This window comes from Podarcis pityusensis (assembly GCF_964106645.2).
Source record: "Podarcis pityusensis genome assembly, chromosome: 5".
Classification (NCBI taxonomy): Eukaryota; Metazoa; Chordata; class Lepidosauria; order Squamata; family Lacertidae; genus Podarcis; species Podarcis pityusensis.
In genome coordinates this window covers 3,084,518-3,109,636 of record NC_138032.1, presented here as the reverse complement: position 1 = coordinate 3,109,636, position 25,119 = coordinate 3,084,518, and the positions used below count along the sequence as shown (strand labels likewise).

Below are 25,119 nucleotides of genomic sequence, written 5' to 3'. Positions count from 1 at the left end.
TCGCCTTATACCGAGCCAAACCATTGGCCCCTGCAGCTCAGTATTGTCAACACAGGCTGGCAGCATCTCCTAGCCCTGCCTGGAGATGCCATGGGGAGTTTAACCTGGGACCTTAATAATATAATAATTTATTATTTATACCCCGCCCACCTGGCTGGGTTTCCCCAGCCACTCTGGGCAGCTCCCAACAGAATATTAAAAGCACAATAAAACATCAAACATTAAAAACTTCCCTAAAGAGGGCTGCCTTCAGATGTCTTCTAAAAGTCAGATAGCTGTTTATTTCCTTGACATCAGATGGGAGGGTGTTCCACAGGGCGGGAGCCACCACCGAGAAGGCCCTCCTACCAGATGTCAAAGAGAAAAACAACTACCAGACTTTTAGAAGACATCTGAAGGCAGCCCTGTTTAGGGAAGCTTTTAATGTTTAACAGACTATTGTATTTTAATATTTTGTTGGAAGCCGCCCAGAGTGGCTGGGGAAGCCCAGCCAGATGGGTGGGGTATTAATAATAATAATAATAATAATAATAATGATGATGATGATGATGTACCTGCCTCCAGCGCAACCAAACCTACAGCGTACACAGATACTTAGACTGCGTACACATTTTTCCACGTTACATGTGAATAACTCTACAAGGGCACAGCTCAGCTCTGTGCGTACCCAGATTGCATACTCGTTAAAATGTTACATGTGAGGACCCCTCATGATTTCCCCAGAACAGGATAAGGGTTTGCCCCCATTTTACAGATGGGGAACGGAGGTTGCAAAGGCCAGCCAGAGAGTCCATTTGAACTGCTGACTCCCTGGCTCAAAACTCGCTCTCTTAACTCAATGATACGGCCTGTCTCAGATCCTTCCGCTGTCACAGATCACAAAGTGCTTTACAAACAGAAACAGCTTTGTCCCTCGAAAAAGGGCACCTCAACACTGTGCAGGGACACAAATTCCCACCGTCCTCAGACACTGGTCAGGGAAGGCGGGAATTGTGGCCCGCCATTAATCTGGAGGTTCCCATTCCTGCACCGGTTCTCCCACTTTTTGTCCTCACTGAAGGTTTTCAGGGTTTAGTTTCATTTCAGCCAGACATACGGGGGGAAATGGAAGGTGGAACGGACTCTTTGAGGAGCTGGTGGACTCTTGTTTCTTGGAGGTGCTTTAGCAGAAGTTGGACGGCCATCTGCCAGGAATACTATAGCTGAGATTCCTGCATTGCAGGGGGTTGGACTAGATGTCCCTTGGGGAGCCCTTCAATGATTCATTCGAGGTTTTCAAGCAGAGCTTGGGTGGGCAACTGTCAGGGGTTCTTTAGCTGCGATTACCGTGTTGCAAGGGATCTCTTCCAGCTCTACGGTTCCATGATCGTATGACCTCGGAGGGTGGTGGACCCTCCTTCGCCGGAGACTTTTAAACAGAGCTCAGAGGGCTGTCTGTCCGGGATCCCTGCATTGCAGGGGGTCAGACTAGATGACCGCTTGAGGCCCCTTCCAACCCGGCAATCCTGCGGTTCCACGGCCCCAGGCCGCACGGCTCCCTCGGCCTGACCGTCCACCATCCCGACAGACCTCTCCCCTGCCCCTGTGGCGGCCCGGAAGCGCCGTACCTGTGTGCACAGTTTTATGGCTGGCAAGGTTCCCTTTGTAGCGGAAGGAGGCCTGGCAACGGTCACACTTGTAGGGCTTGTCGCTGTGCATTTGGAGGGAGTGTCTCTTCAGCGACGCCTCTTCCGAAAAGCGGCAGTGGCACTCGTTGCAGAAAAAGGTTCCGTTCTCTGTCGGGGGAACCGAAGGAGGAAGAGGCGGCCGGGAGTCAGAGGAAGCTAAGCGCAACAGCTAAGCACACACAAACACACACAGGGGGGCTAGCTTGTGCAGATATTGCTGCTTGGGGGACGGGAGGATCCAGTGGGTAATTCCTCCTTCCTGGAAATCCTCATCCGCCAGAGACAACGTGGCCTAGCGCTTGTGCCGGACTTCGGTTTGAAACCCCATGAACTCGCTGGGTTTGACTTTTGGGGCCAGTCACTGCCTTCTCTCAGCCTAGCCTACCTCGTAGGGTTGTCGTTGTGGGGTTTAAAGGGGGGAGGCGGGAGCCACGTGCTCCACCTCGAGCTCCTCTGTAGGAATGATCGCTGGGTGTGGAGCACACTCCCCCTCACAGATAAGGCCACAGCTGTCTGAACATCTTGCCCTCTGTCTAACGTTTTGCAGTCTCAGTAGTCTGCCATGTCCTGTCTGTGACCTTTGTCTCTGAGACCTTTGTCTCCTTCGTCACACACTGTGCAAGGGGAAAATGACGCGGTGGAAACAGGTGCCAGAATAGCTTTGTACCACCCCACAATCTCGGGACTGGAAGATGTGCAAACGTCGCAGCCCAAAATGTATCTGCCTGGGTTTGCATATTGTGTCAATAAAAGGAGCCTCCACAGAGCTGGCTGGCAGCTTGCTTGCAGCTCACCTGTGCGCAGCTCACCTGCATTATCAACTCCTGCCTCATGTCCTTCACTTCACTCCTTGGAGGAGGAAAAGGTGGGCTACAGATGCATTGGGTAAGATAAACAGCTGCTGCATGCTCTAGGGCAGAGGCGAAATTGCACGGCGAATGCAGGCGCCGGCTTCTCCTGGCAGAGTGGGGCAAATGCCAGGAGACCCTGCCATTAATATAAAGCCCCATTGGCACTGGTACCAGAGCTGATCCAGCTCAGTTTCTGGGGAGGGGGAAGGGGCGCTGTGCAAAACTCCAGGCGTGTGGGTGGAGAAGGGGACCTCAGGGGTACATGCCAGCAGGGTGGCGCACAATGTTGGATGGGTGGCTTGACACTCCCCCCCCCCCCCAATCCAGGCCTTATCCTACAAAAGACACGTCTGGCCTCTGCAAAAGAGGTTTGTACAGCACTATGTGATCCGAAAGGATGTGAAACGGCTTTGCCCACCCCCTCCCCCACAAATAGAGATTCTAAACCAGATGTTGCTGGAGCTATAGAAATACATTTTGGGTGGTTGTTGTTTTTTTAAATCAAATATGAAAATTTTTCAGTCCAATTTTGGAGAATTTCAGAGCCTTGGATCGCTTTGGCTTTAGGTTTTCGGAACCTGAATTCGGGATGTTCTGAATTTCCGAATTAAGGGATTCAATATTTGGATTCTGCGGATGAGACTCCGAAAGGGATGTGTGGCACAGGAATGATCTGGTTCCAGAAACAAACCATTTGACTCTGGTTTGTTTTTTTAAGAGAGCTTTAAAAAAACCCAACCTTTGAATTGGGAAAGCCACCCAATCATTATCTGAACGGATTTCATTAGCAGAAGAGGGATTTCTTGCTTGCTATGTGTTGCATCTTATAAGGCCAGAGATTGGCTTCTGGGTACCTATATATTGTGTGCCCGTAGAGTGAGCAAGCAGGGGAAATGAGAGCGTGCAGGGAACATAGGGAATCTTGCTTTATGGCGAATCAGACCATTGCACCGTCTGATCCGCTATCGCCCACAATGCTCTCCAGGGTTTCAGGCAGAGGGCAATCCCAGCCCTGCCTGGCAGTGCCAACCTGGGATTGAACCCGCCGGGGCCTTCTGCAAGCCAAGCAGGTGTCCCTGCGCCGAGCTACGGAACTCCTTTGCCGAAATAACCATGAAATGGATTGGTCTGGGCTCACCACAACTGGAGTCGGAGTATTCCGATTGCGTTTCTCCCATCTCTTCTCCAAAGTGTGAGCCGGGGGTATGAAGGCACATCTCAGAATGCTGGGGGGATTGCGAACCGCAGGAGCTGCACTTGGAAGAATGCAGGTACAAAGGCGACTGGTCGTCGCTGCCGCGAGGAGACCCATCTAGCGACCTAGGCAGAGCGGGTGGGGGAAGGAGTGTAAGCAACGTAGACGGAATCACAGAACTGTAGACCTGGGAGGGGGCCCCCCGAGGGTCATCCAGTCCAACCCGCGGCAGTGCAAGGAATCCCAGCTAAAGAACCCCTTTGGCAGATGGCCACCTGACCCCTGTTTCATGGCAACCCCTGTTTCATCTCTCCTCCTTCTCTCATGACACCAGAATTCGTGGACATCCAAAGTGTTGGAAGATTCAGAGTAAATAAAAGAAAGTCCTTCTCCACGCAGTGCAGAGTTAAACTGTGGAACTCCCTCCCACAAGGAGGCAGTGGCGGCCACCAAGCCAGACAGCTTTAAAAGAGGACTAGACAAATTCATGGAATAGGGGGACTATCAATGGCTTCTTGCCACCATGACCATGCTGTGCCCCACACAGCTGGAGGCAGCAATGTTGCTGGATGTTGCTGGAAGCGTCAGAAGGGCAGAGGGCTCTCGCACTCGGATCCTGCTAGCAGGCTTCGTGAGAACAGGATGCTGAGCAGATTGGGCCATTGGCCTTATCCAACAGGCTCTTCTGATTCTTATTTGGGAGGAAATGGGATCCCACAGCTAATTCTCCCCTGGTCTCCTCACTGGCCCAGATAGGACTAATTTAGCCAGCTAGCCCTGCTGATCATCTAATGTTTATTGAATGGATTCTCCCTTTAAAGTGATTTTTGAATTTATTGTTATTCACGTTTTATACTGTATTTTATGCTGCTTTTTTTGTTGCATCAATTAAGTGTTTTAAATTTGTTGTTAGATGCCCTGAGTCCGGTTTTCTGAACCGGGAAGGGCAGGATATAAATAAATTATTATTATTATTATTATTATTATTATTATTATTATTATTATTATTTTCAGAAAAGGCAGGCCTGCCTCTCATCCCTCTTTGCTCAGCCCGAAGCTGAGGGCTTCAATGATGGTGAGGAGGGTGGAGAAAGAAAATGGAAGCTTGCCACCTCCTGCCACACTCAGTGGGCCTTTGGTGAGCCCGTAAGGAGCCCCAGCAAACCGGGAGCTTTTACCTGTTGACAATGTTGTTCAGCCTGCTGGCCTGAGGGATCGTCGAGTCCTCCCCGTTGACGCTCATCTTGGTGGGGGACTGAACATCCAAGCTCTCGGGCTCCATCGACTGCTGGCAGGTCAGGGAGGGGGCATAGGTGTGGGGGGAGAGGGTCCCCGCCTCGCCCTGCTCAGGGCCTTCCGGTTTGGCGCTCTGGTTGAGCGAGTTGAGCACGATGAACTTGTACTTCTTCCAGTTGCAAGCCTTGGGGTCGGTGGGGCTTTTGGCAGATGGCGGCCCGCCGGGCCCTTGCCCGATGCAGGCGTTCTTGCTGCTGCTGGACTCGGTGGGCGAGTTGGGCTGGCAGTCCGACTTCTGCGGGCTCTGGGGGCTGACCAGGACCTTGCGGTTCATGGGGGCGTTGCTTGCCTCGAAGCGCTGGCTGATGTCGTCTTCAGTTGGGGACCTCTCCTCCTCCTTTCCTGCCTTGTCGCAGGGGAAGTAGGCGCTGTTGCGGGCTACCAAGGGGGCGGCAGGCTTGGGGGCAGGGGCGCCGCTGTAGTGCACATCACTTTTGACCTCATCGGCAGCAGCTTTCTTCGGGGAGTAGATGGCGGCCTGGCACATGCCGGGTGATACCTCGGTGACGCTCCGGGCATAACCGGCAGCGCCCGTCCGGGATGAGACGCACGGCAGCGCCCGCTCCCTCGGGAAAGGGTTGGCCCTGGAAATGTCCGACAGGGGCATCCTTGCTTCCCGCAGCTCCTCGTCTGAGAAGAGGTACCCACCGACCGGCATGGGGCTGTATCCAGTGTAGGAGATGGGGGAGCCCGAAAGGCCGCTGTACAAGCCGGGGACGAAGGCTCTTCCGTCGCAGATGGACCCGTTTCGGAGAGGTAGCCCGCTTTCGGAGACTTCCCTGCTGCTCCTGTATGCCATCATGTCCGGGTGGCTGGCCAGGCGACCGCCCAGAAAGTCTTCCCGCTGAGTCTTCACGGCAGACATCATCTCTGTGTCACTGGACATGGCGGGAAGGGAGAGAAAGAGAGAGGGAAATGTTGGAATAATTGATAGATCATGGACACAACAGGCAATTCCTTCTTCCTACATAAGAACACAGATAGAAGATACTGTCCTCTGCCCCAGCTGCAACCAAGCATGTCTCTCCCGTATCTACAGCCACAGCAGGCGCTGTGACTCTCCAACAGTTTCATAGAATTGTAGACTTGGAAGGGACCCCGAGGATCATCTCGTCTAACCCGCTGCAAGGCAGGAATATTCAGCTGTCCCCATATGAGGATCAAACCTGCAACCTTGGCATTAGCGCCATGCTCTAACCAATTGAGCTATCCATGCGCTAGTTTGACCCCCGAAGGCGTACTCTTCTTCCATTGTCTCCTGAGACAGATGGATGCCAACCAACATAAGAGGGTAAGATGAGCCTTCTGGATCAGGCCAATCTAGTCCAGCATCCTGTTCTCATGGTGGCCAAGGGAAACCCATGAGCAGGATCAGAGCACAACAGCACTCTCCACCTTCTGTGGTTTCCAGCAACAGACCTCTCTTCCTCCAGGAATTTGTCTCCTCCTCTTTTAAAGCCATCTAGATCAATGGTCACCACTGTAGGAGCAAGTTCCATAGACAGATAAAAGAAGAACTTTCGTTCTTCAGCTTCCTTGGATGTCCACGATTTCTAGTGTTTCCTACTTTGGGGTGAAACCAGGGCTGATGGTGGTAGAGTTAACACGGCAGACCCCTAACAGTGAGGACTGCTGGACCCAGCAGTAGAAGGAGCTACCCTAAGAGCACACAACGTTCTCAAAAAATGCATAACCATGGACTGACCTCGCTGAGGTTAGCCCGGGCCAACTCACCTGGTGTTGACCAGCCTCCGGCAGGTATCTACCACGTGTTCCATCTGCAGGTAGAGAGCCGTGGTCATGACAGCCATGATGTTGCTCTCCCGCAGGTTGAGACGGGAGGTGTACATGAACTCAAGGAGGATGCCAAAGCCTTCGGGGTTGATCTCTGGGTCCAAGTTGATGACGTTCAAATTGCACTTCAGCTGATCAGTGAAAATGCTGTAGAAAAGGCCACTGGGATGAAGAGAAGAAGAAAAAACACAAGTGGAGAAGTATTTATTTATTCATTTTACAGCCCACCTATCTTCCAAGGAGCTCAAGGTACATGACTCTTACTCAGAAGAATTGCAGAGCATAGCCAAGAAGCCATTGATAGCCCTCTGCTCCATCAATTAGCCTCCAGCCATCCCAGTCGGTGGCTGTCCAGTGGCAGAGAGTTCCACAGTTAACTATGAGCTGTGTGAAGAAGGAACTTCCTTTTATCAGCCCTGAATCTCCAAGCACTCAGCTTCGTGGGATGTTGGCGAGTCCTGGGGTCGTTCTCCTCACCTGCAGGCCATCAGGACTGTTTTGTGGGCTCGGAACTGCTCCCGGTTGACAATGATCACCACGTCCGTCAGGATGTCCCTGCTCCTGAGGCGGTTGAAATTGAGGAGGACGTCGCTCGCGTGTCGGGTGAACTGGATGCAACTGTCTGCCGGTGAAGCCATCTTGGGTCTGTCCTGTCGACGTGCAGAAGAAGGGAGCAAAGGCAGAAATTATTACGAGCACTACAAAGAGGTCCTGGCTGCAGGTGGTCCTGGGCGGAGATCTATGGGGTCAGGAGGGCTCTTCATTTCAGCAGGGTGAGCTCGTCTATAGAACACACACCTGAGGCTCTAGTCAAGACTTCCTCAACCTGGGGGCCCTCGAAAAGTTTCGGACTACAACTCCAATCAGCCCCATACACTCCAAACACATGGTTAGGCCTGTTTGACTCCCACCTCAAAGCTGTTGTGAAGGAGCAGCAGCCCATAGAGAAACAGGCCTGCTAGATATTACCAGCAGTGCATGGGACCTTAAAGAGGAGCCTGCACAGCCAGAGGCAGTGTACCTCTGACTAAGATAGATTGCAAGTGAACTGGTGGAACTGCAACCCACCTCCATGCCCTGCTTGTAAGCTCCCAAAGGCAACTGGAAAGTGAAGCTTTAGCTGGTTGGGACTGGCCTGATCTAGAAAAGGCCACCCCAAACTGGAAAGATGCCATGCCAGGCTGGCAGTGACTGGGTGCTGAACGATTTCACTGGTGAAAATTCCTTAGAGCGGATTTTTTTCCTGCCTAAGGAGGACTGTCAGCTTATTTCATCTGCCCCAGAAATTTCTTCGAAAGCTTGTTTTGAATTTCAGGGCCGGATGGCTGAATGCTGGCGATTGTCCCCGTTGCCTTTTAATTGCACTTTGAAACCATCTTTTTAAATTATTTCAAAATGTTTCATGGTGGGTCTGATTTGCCGTTTCTGGTTTTGACTCTGCGAAAGCTGCTCTGAGGCCCCAGGGGGGGTCACAAACATGGGCAAGCATTTAAGGTAAACCAAAACACCAAGATGTAGAGACCGCAAAGTACCGTATTTTTTGCTCTATAAGACTCACTTTTTCCCTCCTAAAAAGTAAGGGGAAATGTGTGTGCGTCTTATGGAGCAAATGCAGGCTGCGCAGCTATCCCAGAAGCCAGAACAGCAAGAGGGATTGCTGCTTTCACTGCGCAGCGATCCCTCTTGCTGTTCTGGCTTCTGAGATTCAGAATATGTTTTTTCTTGTTTTCCTCCTCCAAAAACTAGGTGCGTCTTGTGGATTGGTGCATCTTATAGAGCGAAAAATATGGTAATTCCCTCCTGAAGAGGGGCAGGTGGAAGGAAGCCTTCGACACCCGACTGCGGGAGGGCAGCCTCCACCAAACCCACCCACTCGGTTCCCATCAGCAAGGGAGGGAGGACGCCACTTGTGTTTTTATTTCCTTAAATCAAGCCAGACGCCCTCCTGAAAAGCGCTTCCAGCTGACCCGGCGGCAATATTCCATTCGACACACTTGAAGGAATGAGGCATGCAATTATGGAGCCTTACCTCCTGCTTCAATTCACAGTCGAAGGGTTTCTTTCAGACCTGCACAGACAAAACACAAAAACACAAAGAACCTCGTAAGTATATATATATCAGCACAGCCTGCATCATTGAGCCAGTGGTCCATTTAGTCTAGCATTCTGTTCTTACAGTGGCCAACCAGAGGCCCCAACGGGAAAACCGCAAGCATTCATATAATTATCACTCATTGTGTTTATATTCCGCCTTTCTCCTAAGCTGGGGTTCAAGGCGGCTCCTGACATTTAAAAACAACATTATAAAATGCAAAGTAAAGAATGCAAACTGGTTAAAAACAATAATTAAAAGACACCAGGAGACATTGAGAACCAGCAATTAAAAATACAGTTTGCCCTGACAGCTGCCCAGTGGTCAGAAATGTCTGCACCTTAGTCTCCAAAGGCCTTTCTGAAACCAGGAGGATAACAAAGAGGGAGCCAGGCTGACCTCTCTTGGGAGTGAATTCGTAGGATCATAGAGTTGGAGGGACCCCAAGGAATCTCCTTTCTTGTAATCATAGAGTTGGAAGGGACCCAAAGCACAGCCAGTGCCACAATATGGGAGCAGCCACAGAAAAGGCTCTGTCTAGGTCACCACCAGCTGTGCTTCGGATGTTGATGAGACTAAGGGAACTCAGAGAGACCGAGAGAAGATGCTCACCCAGGGATCTCAGCATCTGGGCAGGTTCATAATGAGAGATGTGATCTTTCAGGTAGCTTGGACACTTTGAATTGTGCCCAGAAACAGATCAGTAGCGAGTGAAGTCATTTTAACAAGGGAGTGACATGTTCCCTTTGTCTGGCAACATTCAGCAGTCTGGTAGTGCGGCAAGCATACACAACAACAACAACAACAACATTTATACGCTGCCCATCTGACTGGGTTGCCCCTGGCCACTCTGGATGGCTTATAACAAAATATTCAAAACAAAACAAAACTACAGTGCTAGCCAGGTATTAACATGATGGGGACCCAAGTGGTCAATGCTTTTTTTTATATACAGTACAGTGAAAGTTATAACTCCATTGAAGATGCTCAGTGCATGAGCAGTAGTCTTCTTTCACCTGCTCTGCCCCAAAGGTCTTACAAAAGCACTTGGACCACAGAATCAGGGTGGGGTTTGTCAGAGCAGCAACAAAACCCAACACACCTGCAAAACTCCCTCCCATGACCCTTTTCCAAATGTCACAAGCCACACAACAGATGTGTGGTTGTTGTTTTTTTTAAAAAAATTAATAGAGGTGTTGGGCTCTTACACAAAAAGCACAGAAGAATCTTGTGGCACCACAAATTTATCATGGCATAAAGCTCCCATGGACTCGAGCCTATGTCGTCAGATACCCAGTGCGAAATCTTAGGTGGCCGGTATCTAAAAGGAGAATATCAAAAGGTGGGAGTTGAATGGCAATGGAATGCAAAGATTACAGTTGGTGAAGATTACAGTTTAAATATAGTTTCGCTGCAATAGATGCAGTTTGCACCTCGAGCGCCTCTCCCGATTCAGATGGGACAAAGAGATGGAGCCGAGTGCGAACCATATATTGATGACACTTCACTCCAGAACTCCTGATGACAACTCCCAGATGTCAGACAGCAAAGGGGACAAAATGTGGAACCCTGTGGGAAACCATAAGACAATTCCTGTGGTGCCACCAATAGCTTCCCATCAATAGTCATCTTCAAATATGTCAAGAGCTGTCACATGGGAGATGGATTGTTTTCTGCGGACTCCTTTGGAAGGTGGGGGACTCTCCTTCCTTGGAGACTGTTAAGCAGAGGTTGGATGGCCATCTGTCATGTAAATTGCATCCAGCTGAGATCCCTGCATTGCAGGGGGTTGGACTAGATGACCCTTGAGGGTCCCTACAATTCTCTGATACTCAGGGATGGGAATGGAGGTGGAACCAAAAGCATCCCACACGTTATTATTTTTTAATGCCACAGTTCTTTCTTTTAAATCTAGCCGAGGACAGATTCCCCGTCTTCCCAGCGTTGCATTTTGAAATCTCAATAAAAACCACACCGTAAAAAAAAAAAAAAATCCTCTGTTATGTGGCTCTTGTGATCTGGCCCATAAAAACACTCCCACACCCATAAAGGAAAAAACAGTGTGGGACGTGTGGCGCTGAATTGCAATGCAGCATCTAATTGCCAGCGTAAAAAATGTGTGCCATTACGATTCCATTTTGGAGACATGAAAGGGAGAGCAGCCCCTCCACAAAGCTGCCTGGAATCTTGCATAATTGCCGCTTCAGATTTTGAAGGCTCTGGGGAGAGTCTCTCTTGACACAGCTCGTCTCAAGCCATCAAGCTTGAAGAGGGAGTGCCAGGGGCGCGTTGCGGCTGTGGCGGTTGTGATGACACAAGACGCAGGGAGCTACCGGCAGCTAGAACAGGCGTGCCAGCGCCTAACATCTGGGCTCATTAGCTACCAGACCAAATCCAAGGTGTTACTCTTGGGAGCAGTTTACCTGTGAGATTGCTTCATCCCAGATGTGCCCACTTGATCTCTTCAATCAGTAGAGCGGGCAGCCCAGGTGCCAAATCACATTTGTTCTGCATGTGTAAGAACTCAATGTTTGAGTGTGACAGTGCCTATACTTTTGGAACTCCCTGCCTATTGATATCAGTGTATTCTTTTCAAGCCTATCCTGATGCTTAGAAACGTGATGTGAGTTTTAACCTGTTTCAGTATTTTAACTTTTTGTATGTTTTCGAGGTACAGCGGTAATTTTTTCTTGATTTTCCCGTTTTATCTTTTCGTAAACTGCTCTGAGGATTTGTTTTTTTAAAAATCCCATCAAACATTGTATAAGTTCCATGAAATAAATAAATGGACAGCAACAAAACCAAGAGGGCCAAGTGCTCTGCCTCCAGATTCCTGCGCTCAAGCGGGAAAACGTTTGATATTTTTAAAAATCAATGTTTTTATTAGGATTTTTTAAAAACAAATAACGAGTCTAGTATAGCAAAAACATCAATCATGTTGCAAAAAGATTCGCCACAACTGCAAAAAAATAATTGCATAGGAGCTGATAAGGTATTTTGGACACGGTTTGCGGAAGATTAAACAATAAAATCTTGCTGGGGGCCTTCAAAGTTTAGCAACTCCTGAAAAGTTGGCAGAAGTGATCTCATGAACGGGTACCCCATGAATATGCAAGCACCCTTTCCGAACTCCTCATTTCTCCTTCAGCTTCTAAAGGGAACCACCCCCCTTTCCTGCTCATAGCCTACTCCTGCTTTGCTAAAATGTGCACAACATTGCTCCAGTCGCCCATCGATATGCCCTCATCACCACCTGTTTGTGGACAACCCAGAGGCGTCTTGGGGTTTCTTGATCTCTCGACCAGAGTTTCCACTTTTAATAGTTGGGTTGTTTTACTGAGATTGTTTTATAGCACGTTTTAATTACGGGTGATATAATGTTTGTGTAATTGGCGGCTACACTTTGTAAACCACTCAGAAGCCTATTTGGGCATGAAATGATATATGAATTAAATTATCGTCATCATCTGGTTGGCAGCTGCGGGACAAAAGGCTACTGGCCTCAATAAGCCTTCTGTTCTGATCTGCAGATCTTTTGCCTTCCCCCCTTGCTTAAATCAGCGGCACCGAAGGCTGGGGCAGGTCACAAACTCCCAGTTATATACCCATTTGGATGTTTGTCAGAACTTCTTGTTAAAAGCCATCAAGGGAAGCTGTGATTCACTAGTTAGGGATTGGAACTATATTTTGCTATTTTTGACCAGCTTGTTTCCTATACCAAAAGGAAGAAGAGAAAGCATGTTGACCATCAACTCTCCATACCAGATCTCACTTTCAGATGCAGAGAGAGCCCTTTCCGTGCATCTCCAACTCGGCTGCCATTCTCCACTTTAAAACAAAAACCGCTACACTAAAATTAATCATCGCGCTTGCCCTAGTCAGAAAGTTTCACACTGAAATTGTAACCAGCTTTCTCTCCGCAAGAGGGCACCCTTGCATGAGAAATACACCCAAGTCCCATCTTGCAGTTCCTTTTATTGAAGGAATTTAGATCACAAGCCAGCCTTGCAATCATTTACCAGCTACCCACCCATTCAGCTGGCACAACAGAATGGCTACACACAGAATGGAAAGCTACCGGATCCAATCATCCAATCGCCTGCCTACCTGCTCCACACAATGTCCCGGCCTTCCCTAAGCTGCAAATCCTTACACCAACAGAAGCTGGCCCAATAAAAGATAAGGCATCAAGATCTCCCAATGCTTCGGGGAAAGAGGATAAAAAAACACTCATGCAATTTCTCACCATGCACAAGAGAAATCCAGACTCCTATAGGGAAATTGTAGGACTGCGTCCACAATTTAAGAAGGATGTTGACGAGCTGGAAGGTGTGCAAAGGAGGGCGACCAAGATGATCAAGGGTCTGGAAACCAAGCCTGATGAGGAATGGTTGAAGGAGTTGGGGATGAGGGAGTTGAGACTAAGAGGAGGAAAGATAGCCGCCTTCAAATATCTGAAGGGCTGCCACATAATAATAATAATTTTTTATTTATACCCCGCCCTTCCCGGTTCAAAAACCGGGCTCAGGGCAGCTAACAACAAATTTAAAAAATTATAAAAGCAGCATAAAATACAGTATAAAAACATGAATAACAATAAAAATCAAAAATCAATTAGATAATTCCCAGGGCTAGGTGGCTGAATTGGTCCTACTTGGGCCAGCGAGGAGGCCAGGGGAGAATTAGCTGTGGGGTCTCAGAGCGGGTGATCTTCATAAAAGGGGAGGGGGAGGGAAGAGAAGGGAAATAAAAGATCAGGCTGAATTCAAATTAAAGGCCAGGCGGAATAGCTCTGTCTTACAGGCCCGACGGAAGGAGGTTAAATCCTGAAGGGCCCTAGTCTCATGGGACAGAGCATTCCACCAGGTCGGAGCCATCACTGAAAAGGCCCTGGCCCTGGAGGAGGATAGTCTGACTTCCTTAGGGCCCGGGACCTCTAAACTATGGTTATTCATGGACCTTAAGGTCCTCTGCGGGGCAGACCAGGAGAGGTGGTCCCATAGATACGGTCCCATAGATATGGAAGGTAGAGCAGGAGCCAAGTTACAAGTCAGGAGATTCTAACTAAACATTGAGGATACCTTTCTGAGACATTGGAATGGAATTCCTCAGAAGGCTGTGGACTCTCCTTCCTTGGAGGTTTTCAAGCAGAGGTTGCATGGCCATCTGTCATGGATTCTCTGGCTGTGGTTCCTGCATTGCAGGGGGTCAGACTAGATGACACCTGGTGTCTCTTCCAACTCTGCCTTTGGACAGTATCTGGAAAGCAATTCCATCATCCCCAAACACCCTTCATTGTCCCCCTTTTTGAAGGCAGCATCACCTCCGCTGCGTTTGGGTTCTTTTTCATAGAATTGGAAGGGACCCAAAGGGTCACTGGGTTCAAGGCCTTGCAGGGAAGGAATTTTTAACGGCATTCCGTACTGTTTCATTTCAGTTGCAAGGCCACGCCCTTGCCAAAAAAAGGTGTTTTTTATTTTTAAAGTATCTTTCTTATGCTTCAGCACCACCAATGCCTGGAAGCTTTTAATACAACATTTTTGAATTGTGTTAATTGTTTTGATGGATTTGCTGTCGCCGTTTGCTTTGTCTATATGTTGTTCGGCTTGATATTACAGCGACTGTAATGTGTTGTTGTTCCTTAATGCTACTGCGATCATTCTGAGCTCCCTTTTTGCCCAACATTTGTGGCTGGGAAAGCAAAATGCAAATGCCAAAGCAAATCTGAAGGGACCCAGGTATCCCTCAGAAGGAACCCAGCCACAGTTGTGAGGCTCCCCCCACCCCCCGGAAGCAGATCTGCAATGGCAAACAAGCCTCCCAGAAGGACAACTTATAGGCCCTCTGCACAAGGTGGTCATCGGAGTAGCAGGTGCTCTCCTGTCTCTGCTCTCGGCTCGCCCAAGGCGATGCTGAACTCTTAAAGCTCTGGCAAACGCAGGAAGGTAGGAAACTGCTTTAGACAGAGCCATAGTGCTGGTCTGACTAGCTCAGCATTTCCCACACTGACTGGCAGAAGCTTCTCTCCAGGGTTTTAAGGCAGATACCCTAGGGACAGAAGGAGACCTTCTGGCTGCTACTCCGTCATTGAGCTATGGCTGTTCCAACGTTAGAAACTCAGGTATATAAGCTAAGCGCCGAATGGCACCTTGAATCTAGATTGTGGTTGCCAACACAGAATGTCAGTTTGCCCAGGGGTTGGCCTTTGGGATCCCCTAGACTGGTGACTGGGAGCGGCCGCTGGGACCACATAACACCGGTCCTGAGAGATCTGCATTGGCTTCCAGTACGTTTCCGAGCACAATTCAAAGTGTTGGTGCTGATCTTTAAGGCCCTAAATGGCCTTGGTCCAGTATACCTGAAGGAGCGTCTCCACCCCCATCGTTCAGCCCAGACACTGAGGTCCAGCTTTGAAGGCCTTCTGGCGGTTCCCTCCCTGCGAGAAGTGAGGTTACAGGGAACCAGACAGAGGGCCTTCTCGGTGGTGGCGCCTGCCCTGTGGAACACCCTCCCTTCAGATGTGAAGGAAATAAGTAGCTATCTTCTCTTTAAAAGACATCTGAAGGCAGCCCTGTTTAGGGAAGTTTTTAATATTCAATGCTGTATTGTTTTTAACACTTGATTGGAAGCCGCCCAGAGTGGCTGGGGAAACTCAGCCAGATGGGTGGGGTATAAATAATAAATTATTATTATTATTATGTTATTATTCCAATGCTACAATTCCACGATTCTTTGATATTGCACTTGCTCTTATAATTTGCTTGTCCCAGTATGCAAGAAGAAGAAACACACACACAGTGGAAACAGAAACGGTATTAACTACAGAGTAAGGCAGAGGTTTTTAAACCTGGTGCCCAGAAATCTCCATGCGGTTGCAAATTGGACCTGCACCGGTAGCAAAACGCGCCTGGCGCCTGGATAATTTCGAACACTGGCACTGTTCCTGGTGCTCATGCACTCTACGCAAGGCAATTGGACCCCAAACAGGAGTTCTGCAGCAAGCAGATTGATACAGAAAGAGTTCTCGGAAGAGGGGAAATTTGGAAGTCACTGATCCTCGCCACAGCATTTCTCGCAATGAGCAAAGATCGCTTGCTGGGTTTCCCCCCTCCTGGTGGAAGGACTTGAGAGGCCTTCTTTCTCTCACTTCCCAAGTCAGCCGTCCCTGTCTGCTGTCTAAGACAAGCGACCTGAGATTAGACAGCAGCAGCGAGAGGAAAATGAAGGTGGGGGCGACGAGAATGGAGGCCAACCACGGCTGTGAGCATCGAAACTCCTTAGTCAGTGCAGATCAAAGAGACTTTGATTCTGCCAGCTTCCTCCCCTCCTGTATTGTGCGCCTAAGAGGTTACCACACTGAGCATTTTGTTCCAGGCTCCTGCGTGATCCAGTTTCCTGCCAGAGCAGACACAAATGCTTCTAGGAAACACAATGGCAGAGAAAGGGGGCAGGTTTGTTAGCCTGTAACCAGGAAAACAAAAAGCCAGACACACACACGCGCGCGGTCTCCACTCAGAATTGCTGAAAGGAGAAGACTAGGGAGGTGGGAAGCCCTTTTCTGTGACGACTCAGGTAAGGAGGCCTGCAACATTGTACGATGTCCTCCTTCCTCCACTCTTCAAAGCGTTAGGAACACGAGGAGAGGCTGCTGGATTAGGCCAGGGCCCCTATCTCATCTACCATCTTGTTCTCGCAGCAGCCAGCCAGATTCCTGAAGGAAACCCGCAAGCAGGATTCGAACACAACACCCCTCCTGTGGCTTCCAGCAGCTGGTGTTCAGAATCATTTGCTGCCTCCAACTGTGGAGGGCAGAGCACTGCCATTGTGGCTAGTAGCCACCCTCCATGAATTTGTCTAGTCCTCTTTTAAAGCCACTCTTCTGGGAGGGAGTTCCGTAGGCTAACTATGTGCTTCACGAATAAGTCATTTCATCCAGCCATCCAGAATCTTCAGCTTCATTAGATGTCTACAAGTTCTAGGCTTAGTGTTAAAAGGGCGCCGTCTCTGGCGGCAATCACTGCCCCCTGTGGCAGTGAGTTCCACAGTTTAACTCTGCACTGGTTGAAGAAGGAGCTTCGTTCTAAAAACATCACAACCCTGCTCAGCGGTGGGGCACGTTTTACTAAATCCATGCTCTGCTTTTCAACTCAGCAGACCCACAAACCAGCTGAGCATGAACACAAACAGTAATACAGCCAATAACAAATGCATACTGGCCATGCAAAACCATTATGAGAAGGTTGCGTGCAAGAAGATCCCAGGTTGAATTTCCAGCATTGTCAGTTAAAGTGCTCTGAGCACAGGAACATAGGAACCCACTGGCCCATTGAGCTCAGTATGTCGGCCCTAAATTGCAGGGGCTCTCCATGGTTTCAGGCGGAGAATTTTCCTAGACCTACCCAGAGATGCTGAGGATTCGAAGCTGGGACATTCTGTTTGCAAAATGCATGCTCTGCTACTGAGCTATGGTGCTTCTTCCCACAAAGGTGCAGGCGACGTAAGGTATGCTTGAATCTAGCAGTAGATCTCCCTGCAAGGATTTCTGACTCAAGCCCATTCTCCTGGGCCAAGGTGCTCACCCCTACAGAACAACAAACCCCTGGGTTGCAAACTTAACACAACAAACAATACAAGCAACACGAAGACCAGTATACTAGATAGCACTGCAATTCTTATTGAATAATATACATGATTTGGTACAACAAAAACAAAACGTGTACACTTGTAAATTCTCTAATGTATTTGAAATCAGACGAACACACGTCTGTCAATCTTTGAAAGTCCGTAGAAGTATAATAAGTCTATGGCTGAAACAAAGTAATAGATGCTATCCTGTGGGCTAAGCAGTAAAACTTTTTTTAGGGGTTCATGGTGTCGAAATAGTAAGTGAATAACAACGTAGGACAGTGATCCTGGATAATCTGACTGTTTCGCTGGAATCTTCTTCAGCACAACGCATAGATTAGAAAAATGCACAAGGAGCAGTGGTCATGAGAATATGTAACCACTGCTCACCCTGACATGCCCAGCCTTCAGAATTTGCCAACACTCCCTCCTTTCTTCCTGCTCAGGGCACCCCATATCCACACACACACCCCTTATCACACAGGCTGCCTGACTCACCCACAGACACACTCTCTTCTCGTGCGCAAAATGTTTGAGTTGTTGCTGCTTTTCCAAAGGTAAATTCCGTATGGAAGAAAATTAGTCTCCCCCTATACACACACATATACGGTAAAAGATCTGATAACAGGTCTGGAAACCAAGCCGGATGAGGAACAGTTGAGGGAGTTGGGTTTGTTTATCCGAGAGGAGAGGGGATATGAGAGCCATCCTATAAGTAAGACCCAAACCAATGGATTCCAATGCCAGGAAAGGAGATTACAACTAAACTTCAGAAAGAACTTTCTGGAGGTAATAATTGTTGGATTCCGTGATTTCACAAACACCCTCCTCCTCTGCCAGTTTGCAGGGATCAGCGATCCTCCCGGTTGGAATTCAACCAGGGATGGAAGCTCAAACTCAAATGTTCTGACAAACAGGATCAGCTATGGATCTGGGTTCAAATCCTGGCTCGCTTATGCAGGGGTGTCAGCTGGTCCTGGGGAAAGTATGATCACTACGTCGCAGCTGTCAGCTGCAGAAGGGAAATCTCAGCAGAGATGTAGCAAAAGAGGATGAACTAAGGGTTAGAGTCCATGGGGATTTCCTTACAGATCAGGCAGGCTAGTTAATTATAGAAGAAGAAGAAGAAGAAGAAGAAGAAGAAGAAGAAGAAGAAGAAGAAGAAGAAGAGTAGTAGTAGTAGTAGTAGTAGTAGTAGTAGTAGTAGTTTGGATTCGATATCCCACTTTATCAATACCCTAAGGAGTCTCAAAGCAGCTAACAATCTCCTTTTCCCTTCCTCCCCAACAACAAACACTCTGTGAGGTGAGTGAGGCTGAGTGACTGGCCCAAGGTCACCCAGCAGCTGCATGTGGAGGAGCAGGGAATCGAACCTGGTTCACCAGACTACAAGTCCACCGCTCTTAACCACTACACCACGCTGGCTCTCATTTTATTCTATAATCAATGGACACTGTGGGGCAGGGACCTGGGGGGAGGCTAAGAGGCAAGAGGGAGACAAGGGAGCACTAGACCATCTTCAGAAGCAGCCCCAAATATAACACGTTGCCATATTCCAACCTAGAGATTACAGGAGCGTGGACAACAGAAGTTTGGCAATTGTAGCCTAAAGGGTGCCCCATTCCCCATCCCTGGGCTCAACAAAGGGTTGGATCCTGACTTAAGTTATGCTTAGAGGAGACCCAATGAAATTGATTAGATTTCCCCTCAATTACAGTGGATCTGCTAACAAATTTACTAAGGTCTGGAAGTCAACCGCAGACGTCTTCAGAAGGAGATAACTTCTTAACACCTCTGGTTCATTTGGGGCACTTGACTTACAGACGCATACCAGACGCTCCTGATATTTCACCTGTCCCTCCCCCAGAAAGGGAATACGGTAGTAGCATTGCAACCGAGAATATTTTGATGGGGTGGGGACCTTGGACCCACATTGGGGCTATCACACAAAGTTATAAAGACCCCCGAGCAAATCAGAAGTTGTCTATCTTAAATTTTCACTGTTGTTAATTTTGCACTGCGGTCATTTTATTGCTTTGTCTTTTAACGAAAACCGCTTTGAGGTTTTCTTTGCAATCAAGCAGGGTATAAATTTACTGAAATGGGTAAATAACATCAAGCTATGTGTTGGGTGGCTAAGTTTCGTGAGAATCGTTTGTTGAATGAATCAAGAGCGCAGAAAATAAATCAGTAACCATAACATGCAAGAGGTTTTAATAATAATAATAATAATAATAATAATAATAATAATAAATGTTTTTATGCCCACAATGAGTAAGAGAACAGATTAGAAGTGGTGGAGGGGGACCTGCAAACAGAGAGTTTTCATATAACCTGCCACTGGGAGAGCGAGAGCGAGAGTGAAAACAGGACTCCGTGGCCATAACCACTTCCCCAAAGCCAACTCTTTCTTCACCCCCCACCCGCTCCCTTGCCTCCCCAGTAACCACAAGTGATACTGACCCCAAAAACAAAGTGAAAGTTCGTGGGAGACGAAGGAGGAAGAGTAAACAAGCTTCTCGCACGCGGACCACCGTGCAAAAGCCAGTGTTGCATTTCACTCCAACCAGCTCAGAAGTTGCTAATGGGATTTCTTCCAGTGCAGAGCAAGCCTTTGCCAAGCCGGTGCCCTCCAGATGTTTCAGATAAAACACCTGGAGCGTGCTGGCTTGGCCAAGGACAACGCAGAGCCAACCTTGACAGGCCCAGTTCTGATTTGGCTCAGTACTTACGAGTACATATTTGGAGGGAGGTGGAAATCATTGTACAATTTTCCAAGGGTTCCTCTGCACACTGAGACTTCAGTGCAACATGAGCAACACAAAAACCCATTAATCCAGCCTATCAAGCACACAGAAAGTCCATTTATTTCAATGGGAGAGCTAAGCACGCGTTTCCTGAAACTGAAATGGCTGAAATCCTAGAATCAGGTTTTTTCCTGAATGACTGGTATTTTGGTTTGTTTGTTTTTAAAAAAGTCAACTCTGATGTGCCCTTCTGGCTTTCCAGTTACCAGCACCTGATCTCCAAATTCAAGTTTCAAAACTGACCCCAGCCCCCACCAATTAACACCCCCACTCACCTCTTCACACCTTTGCAGAACTCAAAAAGTTTTCTTTAAATTAAACTAGAGCTCTTGGCATCCTTTAGTTTGGGAAGCTGAAACTTGAGGCTCCATCCACTGCGTTGCGCAAACCCCATTGAAATGAGAAGTTGTGCAAGGCAAAACAGCGGGTGTTGACATATATAGGGAGACATACTCCAACAAGTAGTTCTCTTGCTGCTGCCCCCAAATCATTTGACTTCTGGTATCACAGAATTGTCAAATTGGATTACCCTCCAAGGTAATCTAGTCTACCGCCCAGACAGGTGGCCATCCGAGCTCTGCTTAAAACCCTCCAACGACGGAGAAACCACCAGCTATCTTTCCACTCTCAAACAGCTCCTACTCTCAAAATGTTTAGTTGGAATCTCACTTTCTTGCAATCTGAATCCATCGGTTTGAGCCCTACCCTTGGAGCAGGAGAAGACAAGCTCGTTCCTTTGCCGACCTTGCGCCCTCCATAAATTGGACTACAACTCCCATCAACCTCCCACGGGGGCTGATGGGAGTTGTTGTCCAGTACCTGGAAGGCACCAGGTGGGCTTCACCTAGGTTAAGGGGCCATGCTTTGAGCCGGGAACCCACTGGTGCAAATAAAGCTACCGTTCTTCCAGAAACCTATCTGGAAGAGGGCACCAGGATGATGATGAAGGCCGATTTTAACCAAACCAGGTGATCTTTGCACAGCCAAGAGTCATCAGAAGACCCAACACTCAGGCGATAAAGATGTATTTCCTTTTATAGGTTGTCTGACAAACTTCCCTGAGATGAAACAAAATAAAAAAATCCCTTCCAGTAGCACCTTAGAGACTAACTAAATTTGTTATTAGTATCCGATTTGGAACCAAAGGTAATCCCAAGAGTTGATGGACCCTATCCCTGGCGAAGTTCTGCACTTTCCCCCCTACCTATATGAGAAGACCTTCTACTTGAGAGTAGTTACCCATCCATTCAGCTGGATAAATGTCAGTTATTGGTCCAGTTTCTCTCTCTTTTCAAATAGATTGCCTCAATTTACTCTGAAGCAAGCTTAGACACCCCCCCCAAGAGTTGAAGGCAGCCTGTACTTTGTATTCCTCCTTTAAATCTCTCCCTGCGGCGTCACAAACAATAATTAAAACATTTTTTTTAAAAAAGCAAACAAACCTCCGATCAAGCCTCTCTTTGTATTTTGATTTGATGGAAGTGGAAAAACACAAGCCTTGTACTAGATGGTAAGGAGGTTTCTCCCACTGCCAAACTCTAGTGTGTCAAACCCTGGAGCTTCCTGGTTTGATTTTAAGACCTAGGAGTGAGGAACCTGCAGTTTTCCAGATGATGCTAGACTCCAACACCTGCCTGTCAGTCAGCCTGAGGATGGCCAACGACCATGAGGAGAAGCCAGCGACCATCTAGACAGCCGCAGGTTCCCCATTCCTATTTTAGACCCTGCAAAACTCCTTTCTATTGCTCATATACACAGTTTAAATGTGGGGCAGAATCACACATAAGAACATAAGGAGAGGCTGGCTGGATCAGGCCTAGAATCCAGTATCCTATTCTCACAGTGGCCAACCAAATGCCTTTCTGGGGAAATCCGCAAGCAGGATCTGAGCACAAGAGCAACCCTGTCCCCTTCTGTGTCTCTAGTACCTGACATACAGATGCCCATATTCAGACTCCCTGCTCTGCCCATGGTTTTGAAGCCTCAGTTTCCCCATCTGCAAAATGGGCCTGGGGTTATTTTAAACTCGTGTTTAAATGTATTAGATTTCGATACAGCCCTTCATCTGAGGGTCACAGGGCGGGTTTGCTGGTGGACAGAGACGAAAGAAAACTCCGCAAACAAACCCTAGGCCTTTTGCAAAGCGTTGTGAAAGTTGGGCAAATGCTGTTTTATATAAAAGGCAGCACCTCACCCACAGCACAAGGGCAAACCCCAACAGCGTTCTCTACATTTCACAGCACCCACAACCATGGTTATTTTGCAATATGGTACGCACACCCCACAGATTTGCCAAATAGGGGGTAGGTTGGGGGGGGGAGGGGAGAGGGATCCTGCTCCGCTATTCCACATTTAACCACCAGAGGTCAATCTTGCCCCACACACAAACATACCGATTTAAATCAGAAGTCTCTCCCCCCATTCCAACTCACAACAAAGTTTTCCCACCCCCCCCCCCCCACTCCAGAGGAGAAGACACACCTAAACACACTCTGTCATGCGAAGGACGGGGAAATCCTCGATTATTATTATTTTTTTTAATAAAGAGGTTGGATTTCTAACAACTTTCCCTTACACCTGGATAACTTTGCCTCCAAGAGAACATGATTCCCCCCTCCCCCCCCTCCCGTAAATATAGACCCCTTTATTCTAAGGAAGCGCTTTAAGAAATTTACGAAAAGTGCCGGAGGGGGGAGAGAGCGAGGATTGAACTCCCGGAGTTGCCTGCGCTCGATCTCCTTTCGCCTTGGCCGTTCCTTAAGCAAACAAACAAGACTTCGCCGCCTTCTCCACGGCCCCGCTCTCGCCCTCCAAAGCATTTTAATTTGGGGAAGGGGAGTACCAAAACAAACAGGCACCCCTGACTCGTGGGTCTTTGGCTCTACAGAGGGGGCAGTTAGTTGCCCTGGTCTTTAGGGCTTTGGAGAGGGCTCCCCACCCCCAACCTGGTCCAAACCTAGATCCTAAATTTTGCCTCTTTCTCTGCAGGGATTAAGGAGATCAGTTTACAGACGGGTAAGTGTTAATAAATGCGTCTCCTTCCCCGCTATTAATTCCTGTGTTCCCTTCCAGGAACGCTTCTTCAAGCGCCTGGGTTTGTTTGTTTTTTAAAGGGGCCGTCTGGACCATTCTGGAGAGATAGGGGAAGCCTGGAGCAACCAGCGAGGCTTAACTGCGCGGTAACTGCCCCACTTCCATAGTCAAGGGGTAGAGAAAGATGGGGTCTCCCATCTCCCCACACATATTTCAAGGTTTAATGTCTGGGGGAGCGGAGTGGCAAAATTTGGCTAGCATGGAATTGGGGAAGGGGGTCTGTTATTCCGGGGTAGGTGATTCCAGAATAACAGAGCAAAAAGACCCCCCACCCCCCAAAAAAAATTAAAACCGCACTCCAGGCTTGCCTGATCTCCCCATCACCAATCCTAACGTCCAGCAATAACATCTATAGATTAAATTCTAGTGTTCCCCATATCTATTACAGTATATTACATATATCTTTCAAATACACTGGGGTTTTTTCCTTCTTCTAAAAATTGGGCTCGTGTTTCGGAAACCTGACTTCCTTACATCCTTCAGAGAGGCTCGTTTTTTAATTGTTTCTTGAAAATAAAGTCACCACATTTGCTATCTGGCGGGGGAGGGGGGGCGAAAAGAAGAGAAAACAGGGATTAATATTAATCCAACAGCCACCTCCACCAGGCAGACTCTGTTTTCATGGCACAGCTTCTGTTCCCAGGCTCAGCTGGCTGCCTTTCTCTCCCCCCCCCCCCCGCCACCGTCCCCACGCACACACACGCCGGGGAGCCTGGAAACATTCGCGCGCCAGCAGGACCCGACGCGCGCCAGCCGAGATCGAACGCAGATGGAGTCTCCTCGGGGCCGGGACCTGCCTATTTTTCGCTCAGGAGAAAACACAACAACCCGGCGCCCGCGGAGGCAGGGGCGCGGATATAAATAAACAAGAGGGTCTGCCCCCTAACTTTTTCTCTTCACATCGCCCTACCCAAATATAACCCACCCTGGAGAATTCTGCTGCGTGATAAAGTCTCCCGGCATCGCCAAAGTATCCATGATGAAGGATTTCGCCTTTCCTAATATTTTTCAAAGACATGAGTCCCCCATATATTCATATTTTTAAAGAGAGAAACAAAACGCATCATGGCAAATATATTTTTCTGCAGCTCCATTTTAATATATTTGGCTAGCATGTACAGTATATATATACTGTACATGCACAAGTGAAATTGCGATGCGGGGGTAGAGATGTTGGGAACTGCCTGCCTCTCTGGGTTTGCGGCAGAGGCTGCCGGCGGAACCAGACAGGTTTTTTCCCCTTTTTTTCTGGGGCTGTTACGGGAGGGAAGCACAGTCCTACGTTGGGCTCGTGCGCGCATCTTGCGCGCCGGGCCAGGGACCTCCGCCTCCCGCGCTCCTCCGCGCGCGCGCCCGCCTTTGGAAGAGCCCCGGCGCTCTCCGGCTTCGCGCGCGGCACTCCGGCGGCGGCTACCCGGGCCGCGCCGGATGACAGCCGGCCGAGAAGGAGGAGGAGGAAGAAGGAGAGAGGAGGAGGCCGGCCCGGCCATTGGGAGGCGAGTGGCAGGCACGCAGCCCCGGCCGCCGCAGAAATACACACAGCGCGCGAGGCCAGAGAGGCGCCCCCCTCCCTCTCCGGCCCCGATCCCGGGAGACGCGCCGCGGCAGGTGCCCAAAGCCTCGGGACCCGGCCGATCTCTTTGGGGGGCGAGTTGCCCGAACATAAGTCAGTCGTAAGCTGGCTTTTTGTCTGCCCCCG

The 25,119-nt window shown here is 48.8% G+C and overlaps 1 protein-coding gene and 2 long non-coding RNA genes across 8 annotated transcripts in view; 2 read left to right on the top strand and 1 right to left on the bottom strand.

Moving 5' to 3' along the window:
* The window catches only part of LOC308478187, a 353,980-nt gene that overhangs the window by 268,780 nt on the left and 60,081 nt on the right, over positions 1-25,119 (top strand). The window lies entirely within an intron of this gene.
* The window catches only part of BCL6 (BCL6 transcription repressor), a 73,310-nt gene that overhangs the window by 4,451 nt on the left and 43,740 nt on the right, over positions 1-25,119 (bottom strand). For 2 of the 6 annotated variants that reach the window (XM_081007470.1, XM_081007467.1), the window contains exons 2-7: positions 8,833-8,871; positions 7,281-7,453; positions 6,744-6,965; positions 4,892-5,887; positions 3,657-3,838; positions 1,608-1,775 (exon numbers count right to left, since the gene is read on the bottom strand). In XM_081007470.1, coding sequence (XP_080863596.1) covers positions 1,608-1,775; positions 3,657-3,838; positions 4,892-5,887; positions 6,744-6,965; positions 7,281-7,441 — 1,729 coding nt within the window. In that variant the 5' untranslated portion in view covers positions 7,442-7,453; positions 8,833-8,871. Of the gene's footprint in view, positions 1-1,607; positions 1,776-3,656; positions 3,839-4,891; positions 5,888-6,743; positions 6,966-7,280; positions 7,454-8,832; positions 8,872-10,103; positions 10,217-11,318; positions 11,596-25,119 lie in introns of those variants that run through there. The other 4 variants (XM_081007471.1, XM_081007472.1, XM_081007469.1 and 1 more) reach the window with 4 other exon arrangements.
* Positions 14,325-20,485, top strand: LOC308478186. Its single transcript, XR_013986893.1, has 2 exons — positions 14,325-14,468; positions 14,562-20,485. It is a non-coding gene; the product is annotated as an uncharacterized lncRNA (long non-coding RNA).